We start from the raw sequence: 13,937 nt of genomic DNA on the forward strand, positions 1-13,937 counted from the left end.
CACGAGTTCTCTAATCTTTCTGTCTTATTTTGAGCTGATTGGTTTTTTATTTTGACATCTACTGAGGTAAAACTGCAATGAAAGATGTCTTCATTTACACCTCAGACTCACGGGGGTCTCAAGTTTGTGTTCTACATCACCCGATCAAGACTGACTCATGTTTGACATTTCATCCAGTGCAGGCATTCATTAATCATGAGGACAAATATCACTCAGTCAGGAGCCAGAGGTCAGTTAATTAACCTCACACAGTCATTACATCAGATCTGCAGCTGACTGAAGAGTAAAAGGGCAAAATGAGTTATGTGAGTCACTCAGTAACATGTGAACTCTTCAGTTTTCATGCAATCATCTTTTAAAAGTTGTTCTTTATGCAACATCAGTAACGCCTAATGTGATTAAGTTCTTATACAGCAATTAACCAGAACAATGTGCAGAACAGGAGGCTGTTAACACATGACTGCTGGTTGAAAGCACTCTTACTTGTTGGTCTGAAACTTTTCCAGAAAACAAGAATAGGAATAATAAAATCTAGGGAGTTAAATGTCTGAATGTGACTATGTTGCCTTTTCAAATCTCCCTTGATGTCAGCACTCACCTTTGGAGAGGAAGGCTGTGAGTCTGTCTCAATGCCGCCCTCTGGTGCCCTTTTCTTTTTGTTGTCATGCATATTTTATAACACTTTCAGGTTGCTTTGGTATTCATATGCATGATGTTTAAAGGACTAGTGCGTACGTTATAAGAGGATATATGTGGGACGTATGTTTTTGTTCGTGTATATTGAATGTATGTTGCAGCACCATACATTTATAGTTAAATCTAAGACAAGCTTTTTTTTCCCACATTTCATGGCCATGGTAGGTCCTCCTACCTGCTTGTAAGGGGAGAACAAGTAAAGCTGTTGTCATCTGGTTGCAGGGCGCTGCCATCTTGCGATGGTGAAGTCATTTGGAGACAGAGCTGCAGAGAGATCGGCAGGTGAAGCCTGATTTAATGTTTATTAAATCAGCCATTAAATGAGCCTGTCATGTAACCTTGCTCCTTGTCAGGATGTGTCCTGTTGCTCTACAACTGTTTTCAGTGTTTTTCTGGACCTTGATACTTTTCTTTTTGGACTTCTATTTTTACCTGCATACCTTGGACTGGACTGTTTTTCCTTTTTGTGTTGCATTAAATCCTTTATTAAAGTCTGCTATTGGGTCCTCTCCCTTTATGTTTAAAATCTATATATATGACACTAACCAAGTAATTTTGCTGTCAGAATCAAGCCAAACTGTAGCATCCTTAAAGTAATAATCTCAAAGTGAGTGTCGGGGACGGACAGAACTAACTTACAGTTTAGGCCAGGGGTCTCAAACTCAAGGCCCTAGATATACTCATACCAGTATTTCTATCATAGCTGGCTCGCGGGTATATAGCACGCACATCGCTGATACTATAAATCCCAGAATGCACTGCAACAGCGGGCGCAGCCAACAAGCCAAGCTGCGCCTGTGGGAGACTCAGATGCAGCAAGGAAACTTGGGTCACTTGTCATGTTGCCAAACCAGGTCTCCACGCTGTGTTCCCGCTTCCCAACTGCGCGTTTTGCTGATAGACTGAGCGGACCTGGCAGAGTTCACACGGTGATTTTCTGGCTTTGGAGCTCAGAAATTTAAATTAGAAGTGCTCAGTAATCTGTTTGTAGTTGAGGTGGACAGAGCACAGTAAACACCCAGCTGATTGAACTCTGAAACTATACCCCAAGCTCCGCCTACAAGCTGCTTGAATGCTCTGCATGTTTGGAAGCGCATACCTGTGTAAGCAACTGATGCACACCTTCACTCCATCCTGAGAGTGTCCACAGCTCAGACCCTGACCACAAACATGACAGAACTTGCATCCGAGGACAGATGGCTCCGGCTCCGGCAAATAAGACCGGAGTGCACTTAGATGTATGTTTTCTTTTTGCACCTCAGACTGCTTATGGTTGAAATATTGTGGATTATTGAAGTCTGTTGTCCAAATAATGTTGACGCCGTTCGACCCTTGTCTTGTACCCAGTTTTTAGTTTGGGCCCCCTCTCCGATTGAGTTTGACACCCCTGAACTATGAGGACAATAAGGTGTGTTTTGATTTTATATTTTGACTCATGTCCCATCTCTTAACATGGAGGAGGCGGGCTTTATGACCCATACTGCAGCCAGTCAGCAGGGGGCGATAGAGATGTTATGGCTTCACCTTTAAGGAGCTGTGATGTCGTCTATCTTTTTAGAAGTAGTGGATCAAACAGCATAATGTTTACTGAAGACAGTTCTATATACTGTGTATAGTCCAGTCAGTTGAGCATGCAGCTGATGTTTCAGGGACTCTGTACATGTGGCGCCTGCTCTACCGACTGAGCTAAACTGTTACCACAATGTGAGATATTGAGCTTCTCATGCAGGAAGACTTCATACATTTAAGATGTCGGCCTGGTTTTCAGGCTGTTTGGTTTTGGATACAGACACAGTTTCAGGTTTCAGTTTCGCAACAAGCTGCCAAAAAAGCAACACTTTGTATCTTCAGTTCCTCCTCTGCCAATTGTCTGTTCTATATTTTTCACTAATATTCTTTTAGCACTGCTGAAGCCTTTCACAGATTTGCTGTGTAAATATAGTAAAAACTAACAGATTTCCAAATCTCTCGTCTGGCTCTTTCTCCTCAATAGTAACAACCAGAGAACAATGTTCTAAAGGTTAAAGTGTGATTGTCTTGGTACTGAATAAACAGCTTGTGTGTCAGAGTGATGATTCATGTTCTCAGCTTACTCGCCCACGAACACAACTGTGTCCAGACTTCATCCACAGTGTGAATCAATGAGTCCTTACAGTGAGAAACTGGGTTCACTATCGACTGAGTAAAAATACAGTACACATTTTATTGACTGAATCTAGACTCCAAGTATTCACATCTTTACCAACTTATATTTAATAAGGTGCTATGTGATGAAAACTATCCTATCAGATATGTACACAGTTATAAATGGGTTTTATTTCTGTTATATTCACTTTAAATGAGCAATCGAAATAAAGATTTCCAGATAAACTCACTTCAATTTATTGTTTTTCTTACATAAATTAATTACAGTTAAAGATTACAACCCAGCTATTTATATGCTAAAAATGTTCATTTATTGCCTTGGCTTAATTAAAGTCAGCTGTATCTACAATAAGCAAGCATCGATGTCTTCTTCTTCTGCTTCCTCATGACTAAGTAAGCATCGCAGAAAGATCTTTGTACATGTATACATGCTGCTATTGTACAACCGCACCGTGTTGGTGTGTGTATACCTGGATCTACCTCAACCTTTTGCACGAATCAAAGTAGTGTGAAAGTAATCTGAAAAGCAGGCAAGACACATTTCAGACGGATAGAGATGATTGTCAGAGGAAATAAAGGAAAAGAAGCTGCCAACCTTTACGGACAGATTTTTTAAGCAACCTTGCTGTTTGTTCTGAATTTTATATGCACAGATGTTGTACATTTGTGTGTTTTCAGTGTGCATGTCTCGGTGCGATGTGCATCTACTGTTTAGTAATCTACGGAAGGGACAGAAAGTCACAAGGGAGGCCGCAGCAGTTTGGTGCCAGAGGGCATCCTCCATTAAACAGCGAAAGATGAAATCTGGTCACATATTCACACGCTCTATCTGTGGAGAACCAGGCAGCTGGGAAAGCGGAGGAGGACGAGGAGGCAGAAGAGGTTGCGGTGTCATCTCTCTCTCTCTCTCTCTCTCTCTCTCTTTCAGCCTTGCCGCATCTCATGGATTTTCTGGACAAAGTTTTCAAGCTCCGACTCGATGGTTGCCAGGCTTTCAATCTCCGGCTCCTGCGGATAAAATGAGAGGATAGCGAGAGGGAGAAGTTACCAACTGCAAGCTATCATGAGTATGTGCAAAGATTTCAGGCACAGCAGCTCTAAAAACCTCCAGCTTCCATGCAGTGCTGTTTTAGCTGTTAGCAGGGACACATTACGAGCCACCTCATTTAGCATCACTGTCAGAACAAATGTGAAACAGTTTGTGGCCATTAAGGCTATCACATCCTAAATAGCTTCCTTTGAACATGCTGCCAGGCAGCAGCTGCTCTGTTTTGCATCTCGGTGGGATTCCAGAGGTGAGATGGACTCTGCTTCCACACACAGACACCTGAGGGTTTTGCAGGTTTAAGGAGTACACAGTAACGAACTAGATACAGGGTTTTCAGTACATGGACTGTAAAAAAGAAGAGGAGCTAGCCACCATGACATCACCTATTGACATCACGACTTGTCAACCACAGGAAGTCATTTCCTAAAGCCTACCCTGCTTAATTGTTGCTGTTATTCTAAATGGGACCATAATTTACAAATGAAAAAATATGCTGTGTTAAAGAGGACTACAGATCGAAACCATGAAGTCATTGGGAAAATATTTACTGAAGTATAAATTGAGTGAGAATCATTTTTTCATCTGGTTTCATACAATCACACTTGCTTTGTCGCCCCCTGCTGGTCATGGAAAGAATGCAGGTTTAAGGTACTTCAACACTAGCTTCACATTTTCTTCTTTAAAGCAATCAGTGGTTAATAGTTAGCTTAAGCGGCAAAGGCTTTGTTACCCTTGGACAGATCTAGGCTACCTTTTTCCTGCTGTGTCCTTGCTAAGCTAAGCTAACTTGCTACAGGCTGTACTTCATATTTACTGTACAAAAACAAGAGTTGCTGCAACAGCTGTTGGGAGATAAATGGATTGACAGCACACCTCTAACTTCCGGCTGGCACTCCCCTCTTCCTCTGACCCCCTCTTCTCCTCAGCTCCCCTTCTCGCGATCATCTGCAGCTCCTTCTCCTCTGGACTCCTCTGACTGCTTCTCTTCTTCTTCTCCTCCACTTCCTCTGACAGCTCTTTGGAGTGATGTGGCACCTCATGCTGCTGTGAATCCTTTCCTCCTGATTTCTTCTTCAGTGATAAGGCCTTGCCCCTCTTGGTCCATGGCTTGACGCTCTCCATACCCCCTCTCTTTGACTCCCCTTCCTCCTCCTCCTCCTCCTCCTGCCCCTTCTGTTTCTCTTTTTGTTTGTGTCTGAAAAATGCAGATCTCTTATCTTTCTCCTCTTTATCGTCTTCATCTAACCTTTCTTTTGACTTGTTTCTGTGTGCATCTCTCTTTTCACCAGATCCAGCACCTGGGAATATAAAAACAAAGAATAAGGATTATTTTTTGATTCTGTTTTGAACTGAAACACCTCTCCCCGACAGGGGACAGAACACTCTCCACCATCAGCAAGAATCCACTTCTTGTAATGAAATATTTGGTGCCAGCTGGCAGCTTCACCCACAGTGCTGCTGGATGTGCTTTATAGGAATTAACAGGATGACGGGAGCAATAAGATGACTTGGCTGAAGCTCACTTTATAAGAGCAGGTATGCATATTTCTTTGTACTTTGCTATATCAGTTAAGAAAAAAATCATTGATCTGTTTCGAGGTCTGGAGAAAGAAGGCCTATCTTTGATTGTAGTCTTAATGAGGGAGATTATGCTGAATTATTCCAGGAGCCTCGGGTCCTATGTTCTTCAGCTAAATATCCTGTTAAAATGAAACATTGAGGAGACCTATAGAAGGGTTAAATGTTCTTTTTCTTTCTCAGATGTATGTTTTCCAAATTAAATAGGACGGCTGAATCTTTTTTATCCACTCAAACTGCATTTGAAACCATGTTTCTTCTTCTAAGAGATGTTCCGAATTAACTTTTCAGATAGGCCTACCAATTTTGATACCTAGACTGTGTACCCCTCCTCCCAGTATAATAAAAAAATATCAGTAGTATCGCTATTTTTTTACAGCTGTAAACTTCTAACATTGCATTGATGTAAAATGATTGCTACCATTTGTATATGCCCTCTCAGTGCACTCAAGGCACCTTTATATAAAAAAAACAGGCAGAGCAGCTTAAAACAGGCTAAGCTAACGTTAGCAGCAGCTCCTCCTGAAGCTCTGTGTAAGCCAAGAGTGTCGGACAAACCTGGATTCTTAACCAGAAACAGTTGTTGTGTGTGTTTTTACCAGCTTTATTGTCTTGTCTTAAAATGTGTGATGAGAAAACAATGCTAACTTTATGCTAGCTTATGCTAACTTTTGGCTGCACCTCCACCGCACTGTTGTTGATTGCTTTCATCACATGATAATTACGTGAAATTGGTTCTTCTTTGCCTTTTTTTAAACGGTAGTTAGTTCACATTGTATGTGTTATTGCTATGTCGGCCACTTTTTTGGAGATGGGGAAACCAGTGGATTTTTGGGGTGCTATCAGATCAGTGCATTGACAAGTTGCTAATACCCGATACCACATTTTAGGCAGTATTTCCAATACTGGTATTAGAATCTGACCAACTTTACTTCCTTTGTTCTTATGTAAGTAAATATATGTATGTCCATCTTAATCTCCAATTAAACTTCATTTTGATACCTAGACTTGAGTGTTGGTCCATACAGTGAACCCCTCCTCCCAGTGAGATACAAAATACATAGTATTGTTATTTTTACACAGCTGTATACTACTGACCTCGCATGAATGTAATAGGATTGCTACCATTGTTATATGGCCTGTCTTAGAGCACTAAAGAAACCTTAACAGAAAAACAAGCAGAGCAGCTTGACTCAAGTAAGCTAACGTTAATGCTAGCTCTTCTTGCGGGCTCTCCTGAAGCTCTGTGTCAGCTGAAGAGTCGGAGAAACACAGATTTTTAACATAAAATGGTTTTATCTATATATTTATTTATTTAGTGCTTTTACTTGTTGTAATTACCTTAACTGAGATATAAGATAAAATACAGCTTAGCATGTTTGATGAGATTTAGCTAGCTAGCTTACTTTTGGCTCTGTCGTTGTTTGCTATCATCACATGATTATTCAACCTAATATGTGTTCTTCTTTGCCCCCCTTAGACAGTAGTTGGAAGCCATTAAATGTGTTAATGTACATGTTTTGGAGAAACAAGTGGATTTTATTGGGGGCTAATAAATTATGCTATCAGATCAGTGCATTGACTAGTCGCCAATACCTGATAGCATATTTTAGGCTGCATTGGAGGCACTTCCTGTACTGGTAATGGTATCTTACACACTTTACTTCTTTGTTCTTATGTAATCAGAAATATATGTATGTCATATATGTAATGAAAACATATGCCCTACCTATCCTTTCCTGTGTTATTGAACAGAGGACCCTTTGAACATAGAGGGATGACACCAATCCTTCCAGCTGTAACCGTGCTCTGAAGCTCATTTGAATTCTGGGACATATACACATTTAATCATTTCTCTTGGTGCGCTGTCAGCCTGCCAGCCATGTTGGCCCCGCTCCCCTGTGTGGGGAGGGGGGGAGACTCATCATGTAGATGGAAGCACTTCAATCAATCACAGAGTCCTGTGGTGGCAGGCTGTTTTATCTGCAATGGCAGTTTTTCTTTTCGCACTCTCCCTATCTTAAGATCCTGCCATCTGCCTTTGGTCAACGTGATTCAATGTTGTAATTAAAAGATAAAGAAACATGACTGCTTTAAGTCTGTCACATTTTTTTTCTGGAACTATTCATGCTGAAAAAAGGCATGCACACACAGATAAAGAAAGCTTTACTCGCCTTTCTTATCCTTGGCCATGTTTTCTTCTGAACTCTCCTCTGTGTTTGAATCATTCTCTTCCTCTTCCTCCTCCCTCTTCTCAGCCTTGTTCTCGCTCCACTCATCCTCAGACTCAGAGACGTGACTTCCTGGGTTCTCATCATTTTCCCTCTTCACTTGCAGCTCTTCAGCGATGTTATTGTCCTCCTGTGACTCTCCATTCTCAAGGCTGTCATGCTTTTCTTCCTCTCTGCCTACATTTCCTGTCCCCCTCTTCTCAGACAGGATGGATCTCTCGCCCGGGCCTCCTAAAGCCTCCAACATGGATCGATCTGAAATGAGGGAGGGGGGGAATTTAATTTACTAGAAGACATTGATTTTTCAGTGATGTTAAGAGAAGGCGGTTACACAAAAGCACAAAAGTTAACTACTGGGGTTCATTTGGGTTGTAACTTTCAAATATTTGGGATTTTGCTTTATGTCATCATGTACGATTTTATGTCACATGATGCACATGATGAATTATTTTGACACACTTTTACCTCAGACACAGATCTTAAATTTGATGCAATGTAAACTATAATTACATTTTAAATATAATTAATAATTTTAGATTCTCATAGAGCTCAGATGCACTATGGGTCAGAGGAAATAGGCATGTTTTCTCTATTTTAGTCTCAGTCTTGCATTGCTGATCATCCACTCCAAGCTTTACAGTAAGTCCAACATCGACTTTAAAGGGCCAGTTTGCCGATTTTCAGCCTATCATGCTATTATGAGGAGCTAATGCCATTATGGTAGGAAAAAAATGCAATTTCCCTCCTCCTTTGGATGACGCCATCCGCTTCTCCAGTGGGCCCTGGAAATCCTCCACCACACTACGTAAATCACGTCATCTGGTGGAGGCCAGGGAGCTTGCAAAACTACACTTCCTCAATCCAGGACGCCCGCCTCTGATGTCATGTCTTGTTCAAAGTCGGCAGGTTTGAAATGTAGATTTTTTAGACGATCCACCGGTATATTCTAGTCATATTTCTGATTCTGTACCGCTCTGAAACCGTTGCCTGCAGTGAAAAGTAGTAGGTAAGGTAGTATTTCATTCCAGCGTCGCTTGCTGGGCCGTTCCTTTCAGAGGGAGGGGCGCAATGCATGCTGGGAGTTTAGGAATGTAGAATGGGCGAAACCACAAACTTTCTCCACAGCTATGGTGCCAATTTCAAATATTATTGCTTCTACTGATGACTGAGAACACCAGCTTTGACTGGGCGAATTGCTCCTTTAAAGGTAAGGCAGATGGTATGGTTTATCTATATTGGTACATGTCCCGATTCTGTTCACATAAAGCAGAGTTTAAATTCACCTCAGCATATTTACTCTGTTTGTCAGCCCTGCTTTACTGACAACATAAAATGTAAAATAATAGGGATCATACATCATTTTGACGGTGCAGATGGTGCATTTTAAAACATTGATTAGATAGTCCCTAAAAATGGAACAGGATGAACCTATGATAAGAAATAAGCAATAGAGAGAAGCTGTGGACTCTGTGTTCAGGTGTTGCACTGACTAAAGACTGAAGAAACTCACCTGCAACATCACTTGTAGTCTGAGGAGTTTGTGTCGAAGGGTCCGGTGTAGCAGCTTCTCTCTGCAGCTGCGATCTCTCTTGACCTCCTAATATTAAAAAAAGCATTATTCTTTTCTTCTTATGAGTGTAAACACGCATGTAAACAGACATCAGCTGATCTGTGACTCACCTTGAAAAGCAATCTCCTGCAGCTCCTTCAGGAAGTTATGATGGCGCAGGATGGAAACCAGCCTGTCGTCTGCGTAAAAACACAAATGCAAAAACGTGTGTGAACAAAGGGGTTAAATACCAAGTGATAAAAAGGGAGAAAAGGCAATAATGGGATCCTGCAGGGGGTAAAACACAGGTATACATCGTTCCCCTTCACTTTTTCAAAGGACTCAGCAATTTGCTTCAGTGGTTCATCGCAGTTAATTGCCCAGAAATTTACTGCTTTCAAAGCAAGAGCGCAATTAATCATTTGGCCCACAGAGACTCCCCGAGCGCAGAACATCAGCAGCGAGCAACTGGACTTTCTGCTGACCCACAAACGGCACTGCAAACTGTACGCAGCAGAAAAAAAGGACAACTGCTGTGCTCTAATATCAGTCCCTGATCTTTCCTCTTCCTCTCTTTCTTTTTTTTCTTCTTTTTCTCTTTGACTTTGACTCCCCCTTTCTCCCCCCCCCTCCTCCTCGTCTCTCCCTCCCTCCCTCCCTCCCTCTGGTGGTTTACAGTTTCCCGCTCTCTCAGTAACAAACGTGGTGAGTAATGCACGGATTGATTTTACAACAAGGACAGCTTCAAGGTAATTCACTGGCAATGTAACTGAATAGCCTTCACTGAGTGATAGTGACCCTGCCGTATTTATAACCCTGCATGGTTTTTTTTTACCCAGCAGCCATTGCATCAATCCATTAACCTTATGATATTGACACCCTGCTCTCGATAAAGAATGAGAGTATGTATTGGTTCTCATAGAAAGGTGTTGTTATTCCAGGGAAGCGTGATTGTTTTTGTCCTTGAGCATGTGGATGATGATGGGGTGATTTTAAGGATGAATATGGTGGAAAAAAAAGGCTGAGGTTGCCAAGTTTTGAAAATAATTGAATATTTGGAATCAATCTTACATAAAAGGTGTTATTTTATTTAATCTTCATAAGCTTCGCTAAGACCTTACAAATTAAATGACAGCCTTGGGTGGGGTGTACCAAAAACATTATGGCTAATCTGGAGTGTTTAACTCAAACACCTCTTTATTATTTAAGATGAAGGACGAAAATAAATGAGAGGATGACATCATTTGATGACCTGTTTGCTGTTTTCGCTGGGACACCTCAACCTCGGGTTAGCTGTTGCTGCGACAAGGAAATAAATCTGGGCTCTGTTGAGCAACGCACATCCTTCTAGCTACCCCACAACGCTACAATATATCATTAATATTGTGGTAATAGACTAGATATTGGTCAGCATTTTCTGTTATCCTGTCATTGTGAGAAAGTTTAATGTTTTCTTCTTTTGGTTTCATGGTGATACAACTTCCTACTTAACTGTTCCAAGTGAGTCACATGACCAAAAATAGTCACTTTCCCTTCTCCCAGTCTTCCATCTCCCCTTGGGAAGCTATAACTCAAATTTGAAGGTTATTGGCAACGTGTAGTACTTTTTAAAATTGACATTAGACTCTTCACTCAAATTTGAGAAACATGTTTTTGCAAATTGGCAAAATAAAAAGTTTTATTTAATCATGTAATAAGTACGAGTGGTAAACTACATTTTTAAGCTATTAAGCCCTTAAACCGAATTCGCTAATTAGAAACAATTACATTGATAACATCCTACATAACCAGGCTTGTAAGGTGCTCACTGACATAGCAGTGCTTTTGATTTTTGTGCTGTTTGGTGTTCATGGGTGGGTCTGGATAGGTATTACAAGGCTATCTGTTATGTGGCTTTGGTCAATGCTATACAGCTGTCCCAATGAAAATGCATACATAAGATAAAGACTCTTTAAAAAAGACATCAACAGCTAAACCAAAGATATTTTTTACATTATAAATCAAGGTTTTTGTTCAAAAAGATTTAATTTTGTTTGCTGTCCTCCTCAGGGCGGGACTCACCTGTCCTCAGTGTGTCCAAACACTCCTGACTGACAGGCAGGGGGTGGGGCCTTGAAAGCACGTCAGCCAACGCCTCCACGATGCATTTCATCACCTGCAGACACACAGAGCACAACATGACTCAAAGCCTTTCCTGCTACAGTCTGATGGTGCTTCAGAAGTTGTTTAAATTGGTCTCTTTGGTGAGTCAACGATGTAACTGTAAACTTTGGTTCTGCTAAACTCAGAATAAATAAAATATGTTCTGGTGGGGGAAAAAACTGTTCTCCACTTGTTTGGGGCTATTTGGGAATTACTTTTCACAGTTTTATGGATTAAAATTCATCTGCTTCTCTTTGAATGCCGCCTGTGTGCTTACTCACTCATTAACTCAAAGATATGAGTCTCTTAGATGAGACATCAAAATAATTTCAACTCCCATTGTGCTTTTAATTTGAAGCCAATGCTGCATCCCTGCTGATTTTTTACTCAATTTATTTGTTATGCCTGCCAGATCTGTGAATATTACTCAGTCCCATCTCACAACTCGCATCACTATTTCACTTTGATGAAATAGGTCTCCAAACTAGCCTCTCTCTCTCTTTCCCCTCTCCATCGAGAAATGGATCCAGCGATACCAAATCATGGAGGTGGAGCCTCTCCATTGCTCCCAGAACGGGATCTATTGATTGGAACAAGGTCACAATGAGATTGCCCCAGTGGAAAAGGAAACCAAGTGAAATAAATGACTTGGATTAACTATTTTTAATCACTGCTTGCTTTTGGAGAGTGGCAAGTACAGTGGAAGGACTAGGCAGGCTGTAATGAAGATTTATGCATTAAAATTACAGTTTCAACATTAGCAGGTAACTTTATAATATATCTTCAACTACAGTAATACATATATATATATATAAATAAAATTATCCTGCCAATACTGCTATCATTATGCTGCTAACAAGATTTGTACCTGTACGTCTTCATTCTCCAGCTGACTTGGAGTCACTGGCAATGACAGAACTGCAAGAGAAGAAAAAAGCATGAATCATCACATCATTACCTGCTGTATCTCTCTCTAGTCCCTACAGCTCTCATGTTATTCCCTGTTACTAAACACACACACTGCGTTAGTAACAGGGGGCTGAACGTGCCAAAGGTGCAGGTGATTTGACTCTAAAGACGTTATAGTCGCTGTCCTTGGTGCTGAAGCCGGCAGTCACATCTCTTAATGCAGATTTCTCTCAATTAAACAGATATTACTATCATATAAATTAACTTCAATAGGATGCTATGTTTCCTCACCGCAGTTGGACAGTATTGTCAGAACGATCAGTCCTCTCACGATCATTTTGTGGACACTTGGCGCATTAAGCTCTCCAGGAACAGAAAAAATAGCGAAGCTCTTATCAGAAGGTTTTAACTTTAAGTCGGTGGATTACGGACTCATTCTGAACAAAACTTAGCCTCCTTTTGGTATTTCTGGAGAGCTGAATCTCCTGCAGCATCGGCGACCCGGCAGCCTCCTTCCTCTCCGGCTTCTCCTCCAACACCTCGCCGCAACAGCACGCGCTTTTATAGGACGATGTGTAGCGAGGAAGTGACATCATTATGATACAAATGATTACTATTGTAGGCAACTTAGACGTTCCTCGGTGGTTGGCAGGGCGTGCACAAGTTAAGTTTACCTCATTGCAACGTAAGCTTGGGCTCTTGTTCATACTTCAATATATTATTGTATTAATAATTTATGTATTATTAATATAGAATAATTTTCCATTTCGTATTTTGTTTTACTGTGCATATGTTTTAGCCTGACAAGGTACACAAAGTTTACACAGAGACCTTGCTCATAAAACTTGAATTAAAAAAAAAGAAAGAAAGAAAGAAATTACACCATATACTATTTATTATATGGATCACTGGAACCTGTCTCCAACCAGATCAAGCAGGGGTGTAAATTAACATAAGAGCACAGATTTTGTGTCTCTTTTCTGCTGTGTTCACACACACAGGTCAAATCTGTGTCATCGTGGCGTGTTTGGTGATCATGTCTCCTGACTACCTGAATGCGTTGCTAGGTGACAGGTTATTAAAACTGACTGCTGTCATGGTTGTTTCAGTGCCCACTTTCATTATGTCAGTAGGTGGCTGAGATTACACAGACATTTTTCACATTTCATAACCAAAGACAAAGCAGCACTAGGTTACATTTCTTATCAGTGACAAAATGGCATAAAAAATGTAGTCTGTGTATAGAGTACGTGTAAGTTATTATTACCAATTTTATGTATGTTAATTTATGTTATTATTATTATTTTTACTGTAGTAGTAGTAGCCTAGTAGTAGTAGTTGACGTAAAAGTAGTATTAAAAGTGTATTAATGATGGGTATACGTCACCCACACGACTGTCGTTGCAAAGGCCACCTTTAAAGAAGTTACCGTGTATCCACCCTGTTCTACATATGACCATTTCCTGCTCCAAAAACAGATGCTAACGTCCAAAAATGTTGAACTCGACGACAAAAACGGTCTACCAACTAATGGTTAATGCTACAGTAGCAGTTCAGTTCTTAAATAGGCCTATAGTCTTGTCTCATACCTGCAAAATGTATCCCATCAGCCTTAGCTGCGTTTCTAGTAAATTGCTGA

The 13,937-nt window shown here is 40.8% G+C and overlaps 1 protein-coding gene across 1 annotated transcript; it reads right to left on the minus strand.

Annotated features, from left to right (window-relative positions):
* Positions 1-3,437: 3,437 nt before the first annotated feature.
* Positions 3,438-12,820, minus strand: chga (chromogranin A). The gene is made up of 8 exons (XM_069683396.1): positions 12,590-12,820; positions 12,258-12,307; positions 11,309-11,402; positions 9,379-9,447; positions 9,209-9,295; positions 7,642-7,953; positions 4,763-5,187; positions 3,438-3,849 (listed from the first exon to the last, which is right to left on the minus strand). The coding sequence occupies exons 1-8, from the start codon at positions 12,633-12,635 to the stop codon at positions 3,766-3,768; spliced, it is 1,167 nt and encodes a 388-aa protein (XP_069539497.1). The 5' UTR covers positions 12,636-12,820; the 3' UTR covers positions 3,438-3,765.
* Between the last annotated feature and the right edge of the window lie 1,117 nt (positions 12,821-13,937).

The sequence above is a fragment of the Semicossyphus pulcher genome, unplaced genomic scaffold (assembly GCF_022749685.1).
Source record: "Semicossyphus pulcher isolate SPU_LCO1_2020_fin unplaced genomic scaffold, fSemPul1.0.p SCAF_11, whole genome shotgun sequence".
NCBI lineage: Eukaryota > Metazoa > Chordata > Actinopteri > Labriformes > Labridae > Semicossyphus > Semicossyphus pulcher.